General features: G+C 48.6%; 5 protein-coding genes across 5 annotated transcripts; 3 read left to right on the forward strand and 2 right to left on the reverse strand.

Moving 5' to 3' along the window:
- Positions 1–2562: 2562 nt before the first annotated feature.
- LOC9658331 (E3 UFM1-protein ligase 1 homolog) lies at positions 2563–6044 on the forward strand. The gene is made up of 20 exons (XM_024686124.1): positions 2563–2892; positions 2942–3253; positions 3328–3591; positions 3642–3689; positions 3745–3810; positions 3855–3958; positions 4007–4100; positions 4157–4213; positions 4265–4643; positions 4699–4853; positions 4900–4965; positions 5016–5084; positions 5138–5221; positions 5267–5332; positions 5395–5441; positions 5499–5562; positions 5610–5701; positions 5754–5816; positions 5877–5960; positions 6013–6044. The coding sequence occupies exons 1-18, from the start codon at positions 2719–2721 to the stop codon at positions 5812–5814; spliced, it is 2202 nt and encodes a 733-aa protein (XP_024541892.1). The 5' UTR covers positions 2563–2718; the 3' UTR covers positions 5815–5816; positions 5877–5960; positions 6013–6044.
- Positions 6045–6220: 176 nt separating this feature from the next.
- On the forward strand, positions 6221–8295 carry LOC9657642 (short-chain dehydrogenase TIC 32, chloroplastic). The gene is made up of 8 exons (XM_002980936.2): positions 6221–6825; positions 6893–7124; positions 7190–7269; positions 7334–7487; positions 7547–7625; positions 7696–7780; positions 7841–7887; positions 7951–8295. The coding sequence occupies exons 1-8, from the start codon at positions 6702–6704 to the stop codon at positions 8122–8124; spliced, it is 975 nt and encodes a 324-aa protein (XP_002980982.2). The 5' UTR covers positions 6221–6701; the 3' UTR covers positions 8125–8295.
- LOC9657643 (putative aldehyde-dehydrogenase-like protein y4uC) lies at positions 8192–10482 on the reverse strand. Its single transcript, XM_002981090.2, has 8 exons — positions 10277–10482; positions 10099–10217; positions 9683–9877; positions 9293–9622; positions 9041–9202; positions 8683–8954; positions 8491–8599; positions 8192–8425 (listed from the first exon to the last, which is right to left on the reverse strand). Exons 1-8 carry the CDS (start codon positions 10362–10364, stop codon positions 8255–8257), a joined length of 1446 nt encoding a protein of 481 aa, XP_002981136.1. The 5' UTR covers positions 10365–10482; the 3' UTR covers positions 8192–8254.
- A 33-nt stretch (positions 10483–10515) lies between these two features.
- Positions 10516–11208, reverse strand: LOC9658332. The gene is made up of 3 exons (XM_002981091.2): positions 10960–11208; positions 10736–10885; positions 10516–10656 (listed from the first exon to the last, which is right to left on the reverse strand). Exons 1-3 carry the CDS (start codon positions 11206–11208, stop codon positions 10591–10593), a joined length of 465 nt encoding a protein of 154 aa, XP_002981137.2. The 3' UTR covers positions 10516–10590.
- Positions 11209–11277: 69 nt separating this feature from the next.
- Positions 11278–14118, forward strand: LOC9658333 (chloride channel protein CLC-c). The gene is made up of 7 exons (XM_002980937.2): positions 11278–11397; positions 11462–11662; positions 11820–11997; positions 12073–12335; positions 12407–12679; positions 12738–13830; positions 13886–14118. Exons 1-7 carry the CDS (start codon positions 11300–11302, stop codon positions 13991–13993), a joined length of 2214 nt encoding a protein of 737 aa, XP_002980983.1. The 5' UTR covers positions 11278–11299; the 3' UTR covers positions 13994–14118.
- The last annotated feature ends 192 nt before the right edge of the window (positions 14119–14310 follow it).

The raw sequence follows: 14310 nt of genomic DNA on the forward strand, positions 1-14310 counted from the left end.
AAAAAGAAAAAAATCCTGGAAATTGCTAGCAGGAATGCTCCATAACAACGCTGGCTTTTCTTTTTTGTCACAGGAAAAAGGCAGCCTACCTTTCTCCATCGAGACTTTCTGACGATCTGGAGCAATAGCACCCTATGCTAGTCTTTTCTGCTTTGGCATTAAAGTTTGCGATAGTACAGACACAAAAACTCTCCAAGACGGATTCAGAAAGCAAACTTCCGCTTCTTGTTCACACTCACCTCGTCGTACCGAAGGACGGCCTCCACAGGATCAAAATAATTAGGTTTACACACTTCACCGTCAAACTTGCACCCCTCGATGTCATTGACCATCTCGACACCCTTGGGAATCTCCATTTCCTCTGCACATGGAACGGGTGCAGTGTACCGCAGCAACACTTTGCACTGGCGAATACCTGCATTGTTCATTCCATAAGTATGAGCAGCTATGAAACGCATATATAACGAACCTTTCACAGCTTGTTTAGTTACCCTACGGGACTTGTCGCGGTAGCTCTGGAAGCCGAACCCGTCATAGTTCGACTCCGCCAGGAAGAAGCAGAGTACAAACACATCCGGCTTACTAGTCCCGCCATAGACATCGTTCCATGCACGAAGAGCACTGATATGTGTTTTAAGAGCTTCTGCCGATACTGGATGGCGTGGTGCTATAGTTGGTTGTGCCAGCGTCCTAGGAAGAATAGTGTAGTCCACAGCCCCATCATTCTTGATCAATGGCCTCCAAACATACTGGATAGCATCAGCACCTGCCGTCATTCTCAATTAGCCAACCAATGTTAACTGATCTCAGCGCTAACTCACCGGCCTCCAGTAGAGCAGCTTTCAGATCTCCTTCGTAATATCGCAACAACCGCCTTGGTTCCAAATGCTCTTCTCTTTTCATGCTCTTACAGGACGAACACTGCCAAAATACTTCCAGCTCTTGCTTCTTAGTAACTCTGGTACAGCTGAAGTGGTAGCACTGTTGGCAAACATCGCATACAATCCACTTTCCTCGGTATCTTCCCCGGGAAGGATCTTCACGCGATTTACATTTGCTACAGTGCTTATCATCGACCTACAGCAACAAGACTTACTAAATGTAAGAAACGAACAGTAAATCACCATAAGCACCACGGTATGCGTAGCTCCGCGCAGTACATAAGCAATGCAAAGCTCCTCAAAAACAAAGCCTCGAAGAACCCCATATTCAGGAATGTCCAACCAAGTCCGCATGAAGAACTCCAGGTCTATCGCTTTCATCCTCGTCAGAGCAAGAGTAAACTGGGCCTGGACTTTAACACTGCAAAAGTCAAGGTAGTACTCACGGAATGAAGAGCTCGCAGCCGGCTTCCGGAAATGTAACAGAGCCCAAGATATTTTCTGCCCTTGAGCTTTCTGTTTGAGGCACTCCAATAGCTGGCCGAGGTCCGTCCTAGACAACGAGTCTCTCACGAATTCTTCCGGGTTCAATCTCTGGAAGTCATCAGCCCAAAGCAAGCGCACAATGCCTCCGAACCATTTGTAGTATTCTGGAGCAGCTCTGACACGCTCGAAGCCGTGCTGCACCTGTTGCTCGAGCGCCTGGATAAGTACCTTAAGATCGAAAGCTAACCCCGTTGCTGTCTCACTTTGAGTCTCGACATGTTTCTGCAGCATTTTCTCTACGCGTTCTTTCACCTCGGGAATTTTAGCCAAATCTGCACGGCCCGCAAGCATGATACTTGCTCCAAAGTCGTATTCCACGTTTGCCCACTTCTCAAGACTGCGAAGCGTTTTCTTCAGTGTTTCCAGCTCACTCGCAAGTTTCTCGTAGTGGATCCTCCACAAGTCCACCAACGCCGCGTACTCATCTTCCTCCCACGGGTACATGTACATGACAGTCTTCTTTCGATCGGGTTTGGCAGCTTTAACGTTTTCCTCGGCTGGCGAAGCCGCAAGTAATACAACAGGTCCGATAGCACCATCTGTGGGGACTTTCTGATTTATCAGATGCCACGAGGCTTTGGCAAACGTGGCCGCGGTGAAGCTGTCGCGCTTTGCCACACGGACCGCAGTGCCTTTGAACTCCCATACGAAGCCATCAGACTCGTAGAGAATGTGCAGCTCCAGCTTGACTTTGGAATCTCTCAACTCTATAGCGGTTCTGACGATGAAGTACCAAAGGAACGCTGACTTGCCCACACCCGAATTCCCGCTTATGTGGCAAATCCAGTCGTTGGCAGAAAACCCAGACTCTGAGCAGATCTGCCAAAATAAGGAGTCAAACATCCTCCTTACGTACAAGCTGGACAGTCTCTTGTCTGGCGAGACCGAGATGGGATTAAACATCTTGATAACCTTGCCCGCTGCAATATCCTCCCGCTTCAAACCCCAGACATAGCTCCACCAAGACTGTAGCGATTCCATCTCTGCGGCAAGCGCACACAAATCAGGCAACGAACATAGCCCAGCTACACTCCACTTACCGTCTGGCCCCAACTCGGCGCTCATCCTGTGCCAACTTCAACGTTAGTTTGACCTGTTGTTAGCTTTAGGGTTTGTTATAAGACGCATCTTTCCAGAATCTAGGGTTTAAAGAGACGATAGCGAGCGGAAATCCCCGATAGAAATCAAGCTAGGAATCGATCGATCGACACACAATGCGGCTGAGGTGAAGGCGTGGATCGTCTCGATCGCCCCCTCCATCGAACTGGAACAGCCCTAGAATATTTCAGCTATGGATGCCGAGCTCCGGGAGCTGGAGCGCCTGTTCGAGGCGGCGCAGCAGGCCAAGCCGACCGCGCGGCTCTCAGAGCGCAGCGTCGTGGAGCTCGTCGTCAAGCTCCAGCAGCTGGGAATCCTCGATGCCGATCTCTTGCACACCGTCTCCGGCAAGGAGTACATCACTCAGGTATGGCTCCTCATCCAAGGATTCCTCCAATCCGGAAATATTTCGGCAGGATCGCTTGCGGCAGGAGATGGAGGCCGAGATCAATCGCCTGGGCCGTGTCTCGCTCGTGGATTTGGCGTCCTTGGTCGGCGTCGATCTCTTCCATTGCGAGCGCCAGGCCGACCAGATCGTGAGCAGCTCGCCGGAGCTCATGCTCGTGCAAGGCGAGGTGGTCTCGACCAAGTACTGGGATAATCTCGCGGAGGAGGTGAACGAGACTTTGCAAGAGGCCAGCCAAGTCTCTCTCGGAGAGCTTGCGAGACGCTATGGTGTTGGAGCGGAGCTCTTGACTGGGATGCTCTCGTCCCGGATAGGTACCATTGTAAGAAGCGTGTTCTTGGATTTTTGGTAGAAGATCTAACGCTGGAACTTTTTTCTTTTCTTTTTTCTCGATAGATTCACGCGAAGTTGGAAGGAGGCCAACTCTATACTCCAGCATACGTTGCTCGAGTGAAAGCCACGGTTCGCGGAGCTTTGAGAGCCATCACAGTGCCTACGTCCTTGCAAAGTGTGTGGAACCTTTTGCAAGGTTTGCTTCGAGATAGAGACGATGGTGGTAATGTCACTGGAGAGCACAGCTTGTTTCATATGGTGTTGAACGAGCTTGTCGCGGAGGAAGCGGTGAAAGGTACTCTTCGTGGATCAATCTGGACACCAGCGGTAAGAACACTCTTTTCTTTTTTCAGAGATTAACTATTCTATGGTGTCAGGTGTTCGCTCACTCGCAACGTGAAAGCGTTGAAGCATTCTATTCTCAGGTGCTCTGCTTGGTTTGTCTCTCTTTATACAAGCTTATTCATGTTTGAGTTTCAGAACTCCTACATTACTTATGATGCTCTTCAGAAGCTTAACATCTCTCAGCCCAGGCAATACTTGCAGGTAAGTTATCTCACATGTCCTTTCGCTTATTAATTTTGCTTCAGACTAAATATCCAGAAGGCATCGCTTTGGACAATGTATTTGTTCACAATTCCTTCATAAGTCTGCTGGATTCAGCTGCGGAAGAGTCAGTCAAAGGGGGAGGATGGTAATTCGAATTCGGCTAGGCTATGTACAAATGAAATGGTTCTTTCAGGTTGGATGCCCTTGACGTCCTTCCATCAACTTTTGGATGCTCAGATTCTGGAAAGCTGCTACTTTTGTGCCCATTCGTACAACGAGCGTTGAAGGTACATTATGACTGGCAGCCTTATTTGGAGTTTACATTGTATGTGTCGATTTACAGGATTCAACAGCGACCCTTGTGGCCGAAACATGCATCGTCGGTACAGGCTTTGTAAAGGTCTCTAGTTAAGTGGCTGCCATCATTTTCTAACTCGATGAATTTGGACAGGCACTGCTGGAAAAGTTTCAAAATATGTTACGAGAAATTCAAGACAAAACATTCTCGACTCTTGAAGTGAAACTCGAAGCGGAACCTGAGCCTGAGCTGGACGAGAATGAAACAAAGCCGTTTGCTTCAAGATCGAAGAAGAACGACAAGAAGCAAAAGGATAATAGTATCCGAAAGGAAGAAGAAAACGAAGAAAAGTCGGGGAAAAGTAAGAAGAAGACAGCAAGACACAAGTCAAGCAAGACTCCATCTGTCAAAGAAGCAGTGCCTTCAAAGGCGAGAAAGGGCTCTCCTGCGGACGAGATGGATCTTTTGGCTGAAGAGAAGCTATCAAAGAAAATCATCGAATGGTATCCAGACCTTGAGGCTGCCGGAACAGGTATCGTCCATCTGTAAATCCACTTCTAACTCTGACCGAGCAACATTGTGCGCAGAGGATGGCGATACAGGTGTTCTTGCAAAATGTTTGGCTGATCAACTGCGACCACAATTGATCTCATACATGACGTCCCTCAAGCGTGCTTATCTTGGAGCGAAAACAGAGGAGAGGAGAAAACGGATAGATGCACTGCAGCGCAAAATTGATGAGGTTGTATTTCTGTATGTTTTAGAAATTTCTGATATATCTGCAACAGGATTATGCTAATCTGCAGCTGTTCTCAAAGGCAATAGAGCTGTTTGAAGATGACAAGGGAATGGAAGTCGGTATTGCTGAGCTCTTTTATTACAGGCTAACGATGGATATTTGCAGGCTGTCTTGCACAAGCATCTGTTGCGTTCAACTGCTTCCGAAATAACGGATGTTTTCCTAGAAACACAGGTTTTACCGAAATTTAATTGAGCGCTTATGATTCTTATTGTATACATTTGCAGGCTTTGGAACATAGGATAGAAAATGCCGAAAGTGCTGGAGCTCAACCTTGCAAGCCATTTTCGATGGCAGTGAGGATGTCCCTGGTATGATAGTCCCTGTGGTGACACTGACTCATCCTATCTTATCAGGCCAAAAATCTACCTGAACCTCTCTCCTCTGCAGCAACTGAGATGGTGGCGTCTCTGGAAGGAAAGGTGTGCTTTAATATCTAACATATCCATATCCGCTGTCACTAACACGAGAGAAATCTTCCTAGAACATTGGAGCATTTGATTCTGCTCTTGAAGCGAGCGTCACGGAAAGGTACGCAAACTGGACGAATTATAAATGCTAAGTGCCTTCAGTTGGGTGTTCTTGTAGTGGGCTACGTGTGAGAAAGCTTGACAAGAAGGGAGAACGATCATTGTTTTTTGCATATCGAAAGGTTAGCGTGCTAATTGATATGGTTGTAGCAAAATTGGCAACGAGAAGTCCTTTCTATCCAGAACCTCTCAGAACAAGTGGACCAAGAACAAGATCCCATCGCTCTACTGCCAAAAGTGGTCGCGTTGCTATACGTCCAGGTGAATATTCCCACTTTCTCCAGTCCTACAGATTCTAGTGCTTACTTGAAAGGTCCACGGCCGCGCCCTCCAAGCTCCCGGTCGAGCAATGTCGTCGGCGGTGGCTCGACTAAAGGTACGGCCTTTGATGAAAAACTATGTTTCTTCGCGGCTACATAACTCGCCGTGACTGTAGAGCGCAATCCCTGACAAGGCATTTAGTACACTGGATCAGTATCTTTCGGAAACAGTCTCGTTGCTATCCAGCAGCGCCGCTGATGTACGCTATAATCTTCCAGCTGGTCCACTTTCTCACACCGCTGTACCTGCAGGATTCCAAAAAGGCTCGTCTCGCGGAGCGCATGGATGAGCTGAGAGCATTAACTCGCACCACCAAAGACACCAAAGATAAGATATAAATGGCGACGCTACAAAGCCTGATTTACGAGTTTTCCTTCGATCTTAAAGAAGGTAAGCTCGTTTGTTACCTGTGAGGACAAAGTAGTAGCTGTGTGATTGATTGATTTGTGGCTCTTTTAGCGCAGGCTCACAGAGAGAAGAGGAAGGAATCTATGTCCAGTTTTTTTATCGCGTCTCCCAGAAAAACGAGCGATCAAATGCGGTCGATCGCGCTCTCGTTTTTTTCCTCCAAGCCAAGCAAGCGCCAGACCAGGAAGCTCCTCTTTGACGAATTTAATTCTCACTTGCGAGCTGGGCTGGGAAAAAAAAGAAGAAAACATCCTTGTCTCCAACCGCAATAAATGTACCAGCAAATGAGAGATTCCGGGATTGTTTGAATCCTGACCGTCGATCTTGTGAACTCTTCTGGAACGGAATGTCGCGGCTGCCGTAAATTCCGGCGCGAAATCTCAAATCCCGCCGTTAACATTCCATTCCAACTCTCAGAGATATAAATTTGGAATGGGGGGAAGCGTAGCGCAGTGGCAGCGAGGGCGATAGCGGCAACGATCGTTCCAAAATCTCGATCGCAGTCCAGGGTTGGAGTCTGATTGGAGAGCTCATGATCATGGGGCTTGTGGATCTGGTCACAGGGAGGAGGGGTCCGAGCGGCTTTGGATCCTCCTCCACTGCCGAGGATGTCACCAAGGGAATCGACGCCAGCAATCTCACTGTCCTCATCACGGGTAATGGTTTCTCGTCTGGCCAGGATGGAAATTTCCACATCCGTTGCTCCATTGCGTGCTTCTCCAGGTGGCGCTAGCGGCATTGGGGCCGAGGCATCTCGCGTTCTCGCGATGCGCGGGGCCAGGGTTGTGATCGCCGCCAGGAATCTCACCGCGGCGAGCGAGGTGAAGAATGCGATCTTGGCGGAATATCCCAAGGCCAGAATAGAATGTTTGAAGATCGATCTCAGCTCTTTGTCGTCGGTGAGGAGCTTTGCGGCGGAGTTCTTGGCCACGAAGCTCCCGCTCAACATTCTCATGTAAGTTCCTTTGTTTCGAAAATTCCTTCTTTGTTTCTTTAATATGTTTGTTCTTTTCCTCCTAGAAACAATGCGGGAATTATGATGATTCCTTACGAGCTCTCTCCCGATGGCATTGAAATGCAATTCGCTACAAACCATCTGGGTATGCGCCATGGAAATTTTCGGGAGTCTTGACTCTTTTCTTTTCATTTGTTTGTGATGTCTAGGCCATTTTCTTCTCACAAACTTGCTCCTGGACAAAATGAAGGAGACCGCCAAGGAAAGTGGCATCCAGGGAAGAATTGTCAATCTCTCCTCCATCGCGCACATCGCCTCTTACAGCGGTGGAATCCAGTTCTCACACCTTAATGACAAAGCCTGGTACACCAAACGACTCTCTTTTCTCGTGAGCTTACATTCTTCCTTTTTTCTTCCAAAAGGTACTCCGACACTAGAGCATACAGTCAATCCAAGCTCGCGAACATCCTCCACGCCAAAGAACTGGCAATGAGATTCAAGGTATTCGTCTAATGCTTTGAAATCTCTCCCACCTTTCTCTTTCGTCAATGCTTTCTCTTTCGCTGATTAGGCCCAAGGAGTTGACATCACAGCTAACGCTGTTCATCCAGGGTTTATAATGACGCCTTTGATGCGGCACACATTCTACATAATGAGTTTGTCTCTTTAACTCGTCATTGTTTTCGGTTACTTATGGAACTTTAATCTTCATGCAGGGGTTCTCAAGTTCTTCTCCAGCTTCCTTTGGAAAAATGTGCCACAGGTAAGAAGAATTCTCCCAATTATCTGGAAGTTTATTGTGACTAATACGTGGTCGGTCTCTCAGGGCGCTGCTACGACGTGCTACGCGGCTCTGCATCCAAGCCTCAAGGACGTCACCGGACAATACTTCGTGGATTCCAACAAATCCAACTGTAGCGCCTATGGCAGAGATCCCGAGCTCGCTCACAAGCTATGGACCTTCTCCCAGGAGCTTATAGACAAGCATTCTCCGTCCTAAAGATAAAAGGTTGATGGTGCTAGAGAGCGAGCGAGCGAGCGAGCAAACGAGGACAACTGGACAGTGATTCGTGGATAGACTGTATTTACTCTTCTCGAAAGCTCGAGCTCGAGCTCGAGCTCGAGCTTGATCAAAAGTAAGACGCGTTGCCTACATTGCGCATGACTAAAACTTTGGTTTCGAGCATGTCGTCCATCGCGTACTTGACACCCTCTCGTTGGATTCCAGAGTCTTTGATCCCACCGTATGGCTGGCTATCAACGCGCATGCTTGGCGAATCGTTGAGGCAAACTCCTCCAGCCTGTGAGGATCAAATAATCATCAAACAATCAATCAATACTTTCTATATCTCAAACGCAAAGCTACCTCTATGTGCTCAAACGCATAGAAGGCCTTGTTTAGATCACGCGTAAAGACGCCGGCTTGGAGACCATAATGCGTGTTGTTAGCCTCCTTCACGGCTTCCTTGAAATCACTGCGTCACCACCGTTTTAATTTAGAGAAAGAAAAAAGGAAGTAAAGAAGAACGTTGCGAGCTAAGAAACTTTGAGAGCTTACTTGTATGAGTAGAGAAGGATCACGGGACCGAAAATCTCTTCCTTCCTTGCGTCCGTGTCAAAGGGAGCGTCTTCCAGGACTGTTGGCTCCATGAAAGCTCCCCTTCGCTTACCACCAACTAGAAGTTTGGCGCCTGCCTTCACTGCCTCGTTCACGCTCTTCTCCACAGTAGCTGCCGACGACTCGGATATCATGGGCCCGATGGACGTGTCGTCTTGGCGAGGATCGCCACCTTTGAGTTTCTTAACGGCAGCGATCAATGCGTCCTTCACCTACACAACCAGCACCAGATACGTTAGATCAAAGCTCGATTTGAGAACAAAGAATACGATAGAATTTAAAGACGGGTGTCGGATACCTCCTTGTAAAGGCCACCTCTCACGTAAAGACGCTGCATGTGAATGCACGACTGGCCGCTTTGATAGAATCCCCCATGGACCAACCTAGCGATTGTGCCTTCCAGGTCTGGAACGAGATCTTCCACTATGCATGGAGCATTGCCTCCCAGCTCCATAACCACCTGTAAGAGGAATCAAAGAAGTTGAAGAAAGCGAAGCTCCATCTGAAGGAAGAAAGCGAAAGAAAAAATAAAAAGAAAGAGCCGACGAACCTTCTTCTTTCCGGCTCGAGCTTTCATATTCCAGCCAGCCATGCCAGAGCCTGTAAATGTGAGAAGCTTGAAGCGATCGTCGGTCGTGAAAGCATCAGCTTCGTTGCGAGTGGTAGGGAGGATGGAAAAGGCACCCTTGGGAAGACTGTCACACGATGCTAGAATCTCTCCCAGGAAAAGCGCCGAGAGTGGAGTCCGACTGCTCGGCTTTAGGACAAACGGACACCCCACAGCAATGGCCGGTGCCACCTTGTGTGCAACCAGGTTGAGCGGGAAGTTCCACGGGCTTACCATCGAAACCGGCCCAATAGGGAACTTCTTTACAATACCCTGCACCAAGCGTTCTCCTTATAACTTGCCAATAGTTGACAAAAAAAAAGAGTAGCTTACCTCTATGCCTTTGTTGCGTGCTGAAATATCCAGTGGAAGAACTTCCCCGTAAATCCGAGTAGCTTCCTCGGCAGCTACTTCAAAAGTGTCGATGGATCGCTGAACTTCACCCCTTGCATCCTTGATCGGTTTCCCGGACTCGGTGGTTATCAGTTGAGCAATCTCCTCGGACCTTTTTTCGAGCTCGAAAACAATCTGGCAAGCATCGAGAGTCAGTAAGTGAGAAGGAAGAACAAATGCAAGACTAAAATGGAAAGAATGTGGATGTTTTCTAATGTTTTCTCAAGCGAACAAAGAAGCAAGTATCAAGAGCAAGTGAGAAGGAAGAAAGAATGGAAAGAATGTGGATGCTTTCTAATGTTTTCTACAAAGAAATTTGGAGCTACGAGAGATGAGAGCGATGCAAAAATCCATACCTTTCTAAGCACCGCCTTGCGCTCGTAGGAAGGTAACGCCGCCATCGCCGGTGCCGCTTTCACGCATTCCTGGATCGCCTCTTCGATGTCCTCGGGAGACGCCAGCGGCACCTTGGCGGCTGGAAAGTCCCTCATCGCAAATTTTTGAGCGAAATATTTCGATCGATCACATACATACCCGCTTGCCCGGTGTGCTTGTCGATCACATCCAGGTAATTCGCCGATTGATCCCTGGCGCAGCTCGCAATATACATGGGAAATTTCATCCTGGATCCTGCCGATGATCGAAGACGCTAGATCGATGGATGCGAAATACCTCTCTCCAATCGAAGGAAACTCGACCTAGATAGCCAGCTGCTGGCTTAGATGGCAGCATTTCAAGCGCTCAACGTGTCCCACTCTCTCTAATAAACCCTAGAAAAGAAGATACGAATATTCGTTCAAAGAATATTCTTTTACAAAACTTTTTCATACAAGCGCGCGAGGATAATGCTAAGCTTGTCCCAGCCATTTTGCGCGATAGCCAGTTCCTTTGCATTGATCGCAATTCACGACCCCCTGGAAACTACCACTCGTTAGAACCGATCAAACGAGAAGAGGAAGAGATGATCGATCGATCGATCGATCGCTCGCTCACCTTTCCAGCGCAAATGTAGCAGCTAGTGTTGTGGGACGAGATCTCGCACAGGACATTGTCGCCGAGGATGAAGAAGCCCGTCCCTTTGCACCACGGGCACTCTCTCTTGCCGCAAGCTTGGCACCGAGAACAAGCCACCGGCCTGGGTTGCTGGGATCAATCGATCAAACGCGATCGCCGAAGAATCGCAAGAGGAAAGAATTGCGAAGAGGGAGAGATTTTACCTTGGAAATCAGCCATGTCTGCTCCATTCTCTGGATAAACCCGGGCATGTCTCCCTCCTCCTCTTTGGCGCTGTCCGATGGCCCCGCGATCACGCCCGAGCTTGCTACTACGCGAATCCTGGATGAAACCACTCGATGCCTCCAGATTCTACTGCGAATCCCCAGCGCTGGAGCCGCATCGAAGCTACAGGAGCAGCCGCCACTGGGCGCCGGACCAGCGCCGACGATGATCGCTCTCGACGATTCCATTTACCCTAGATTCTGAGCGAATATCCTTACACTTGAACATGACTCTCGTGTTCGTGGGGCCTAGGGCTCTTCCACTTCCCTGGGGTTTTCCATGGAAGATGGAGCTCGCATCGATTTGGCAGAGCCGCTGCTGGATGGGAACAAGCCCGGCGACCTCCCGCCGGGCGCATTGGACAGCTTGAATTACGAGTAGCGATTCTTTCTCTCCTCGTTTCCTTCAGTGTTCTTGAGTGATCTCTTCTTTTTCTTGCAGAATCGTGGAGAATGATCTGTATCGGCAAGACTGGCGATTAACCTCGCGATTCGGCATACTCCATTACACAATCTGCAAGTGGATCCTGGTATTTCTGGTTGGATTTTGGACCGGCGTCGTGTCTCTCTTGATCAATGTGGCTGTGGAGAACATTGCTGGGACGAGATTTCTTGCGACAGTCGATTTAATGGCTTCTAACAGGTATGATTTCTTTCGTTTTCCGCAAGAACAGTATCAGTATCTAATAAAAAAATAAATCTTAGAGATGTCTCTTAGAAGTGTTTTTTCGTTTGCTAGCGACTTGTGATTCTTTGAAATAACTGGTCCATTTTTTTCTTTTTTTGTTTTTCGGGCTCAGAATCGCTATGGCTTTCGCTGTCTATGCCGGAAGCAATATCGTGCTGGTTCTACTATCGGCTTTACTTTGCATTTACGTTGCTCCAGAAGCGGCAGGATCCGGAGTTCCGGAAGTCGAAGCTTATCTCAATGGTGTCGATTGCTCCTCGGCCTTGCGTTTCAACACATTTTTTGTCAAGGTTTGCATTGTTTCTTCATTGAATCTTCATCGATGAAGGTTCTTTCGTGTTCGATCTTTGAGTTTGATCTTCCAGGTGGTAGGAATTGTTGGTGCTCTTTCGAGCGGTCTTATGTGTGGTAAAGCTGGGCCTTTGGTTCATATGGCCGCTTGTATAGCGTTTTTCTTCGGGCAGCCTGGTTTTACACATCGTTTGCTGGGTTTTACGAAGCTAGATCTTCTTGACAACGATAAAAACCGTCAGGATCTCGTCGCTTGCGGAGCTGCCGCGGGGCTTGCTGCGGCTTTTCGAGCACCCATCGGTGGAGTTCTTTTTGCTTTGGAAGAAGCTGCCTCATGGTAAGAGTGAGGGATTTTCTTCTACGCATTATCTTTCTCTTGATCGTTAAGCTGCATTTCTGGCTTCGCAGGTGGAGAAGCGCGCTGCTATGGAGGACCTTCTTTACAACTGCAGTCGTCTCCTACGTCCTGAGAATCGGCATTCACTGGTGCCGCCATGGTCACTGTGGAAGCTACGGAAAGGGTGGCTTGATACTTTTCGACGTAGGAGACGCGGGAGTAAACTATGGTTTGCTCGAGCTTGTTCCAGTCGCAATTCTGGGTGTTATAGGCGGCACACTGGGAAGCTTGTACAACCATCTTCACGCGCATTTCTTCTTGTTCAACACAAAGTGGCAAAGCAGGTACTTCCTCAAAATTTTATCTTCTCGCGCCTACTTATGCGTGTTTATTTGGCTGTAGAAAAGGAGTTTTTGCCAAGCTCTTTCATGCTGCGCTGGTAGCGTTTATCACTTCTATCTGCAGCTTTGGCCTTCCTTGGCTTGCCCCATGCCGGCAATGCCCCCCAAATAACGAAGAATGCCCGACTCACGGACGCGTTGGAAACTACAAAGCTTTCAACTGTCCTCCTGGTCACTACAACGATCTGGCCGGGCTTATATTCAACACCACCGAGGACGCGATACGAAACCTTTTCAGCCTTGGTACGCCCTTCGAGTACAACTATATCACGCTGCTGATCTTCACGGCCTCGTCCTATATGCTCGCCTTGATGACTTACGGGATCCTCGTTCCATCGGGGTTATTCGTTCCGGCAATTCTCTGTGGAGCAACTTATGGCCGGCTCGCTGGCATGGTGATGGTTTCGATATTTGGACACGACCGTCTGGACGAGAGCATGTACGCTATCATCGGTGCTGCTTCTTTCCTCGGTGGCTCCATGAGGATGACGGTCTCTCTCTGCGTCGTCATTCTGGAGCTCACGAACAACTTATCGATGCTTCCGCTGGTGATGTTTGTGCTGCTCATCTCCAAGGTGGTCGGGGACTGTTTCAACTATGGGATCTTCAAGCTCCACATCGACATCAAGGGGTTTGATTTTCTCAAGGAGGCTCCTCCTCCGTTTATGTCCCAGCTTACAGCTCGTGATGCCATCCTGACGCCTCCAGTGACACTCTACCGCGAAGAGAAGATTGGGAGAATTCTCGACGTCCTCTCCGGCTGTTCCTACAACGCCTTTCCGGTGCTGGATCGTGAACCCGACGGCAAGGACAGGTTTTTCGGGATGGTTTTGCGAGCTCACATCCACGTCCTCCTGGAGATGAGATCCGCGAACTCGCCGAAGAAGATCGCAGTGAAAACCGTGAGAAAACACCCGGCTGCGCAACGATCTCTCTCGGGGAATTGTTTGGAGGTGGAGAGCCTGCTCGATCTAACTCCAGTCGTGAACCAGTCGCCTTACACGGTGTTAGAGACACTGTCACTGGCAAAGACGTACTCTCTCTTCCGGCAGCTTGCGTTGAGACATCTTTGTGTTCTTTCCAAGAACAAGGAGGTATGTATGTTTCTCTCTCTTTTTTCTCTCTTTTTTATGCTCACTTCCTTCACAGGGATCTCCCGTGGTGGGAGTGTTAACGAGGCACGATTTTATGCAAAGCTCTCTCTGGAAGAAGCATCCACAACTGGGACGTTTATCTTCTTTTAGGATTTTGGAGTGATGATACAGGAAGAAATGAACGACGGGGCTGGATTTTGTTTAGTCCGACGGCTGCGATTCGCGATCAACTTAATCTCAGGTGAAAACTAACCTCTCTGTTTAATACAAATAAGATCTTAGTCGACACTGATTTCTTCGACACTCTTGCCTGCGCAAGATCGAGGTGCCTGGAATCACTCTGGAGATTGTATGCTTTCTCAGGTTTTGAAAGGTGGCAGAGAATTCAAGACTGCCATCCTTCAGAATGTCGATGACGTCTATGCAGCAGCAGTTGGTCTCAGCATGCACGTCGTTTCCCGCGATCCGGCAAACACCGAC

This window comes from Selaginella moellendorffii, unplaced genomic scaffold (genome assembly GCF_000143415.4).
Source record: "Selaginella moellendorffii unplaced genomic scaffold, v1.0 SELMOscaffold_47, whole genome shotgun sequence".
Lineage (NCBI taxonomy): Eukaryota > Viridiplantae > Streptophyta > Lycopodiopsida > Selaginellales > Selaginellaceae > Selaginella > Selaginella moellendorffii.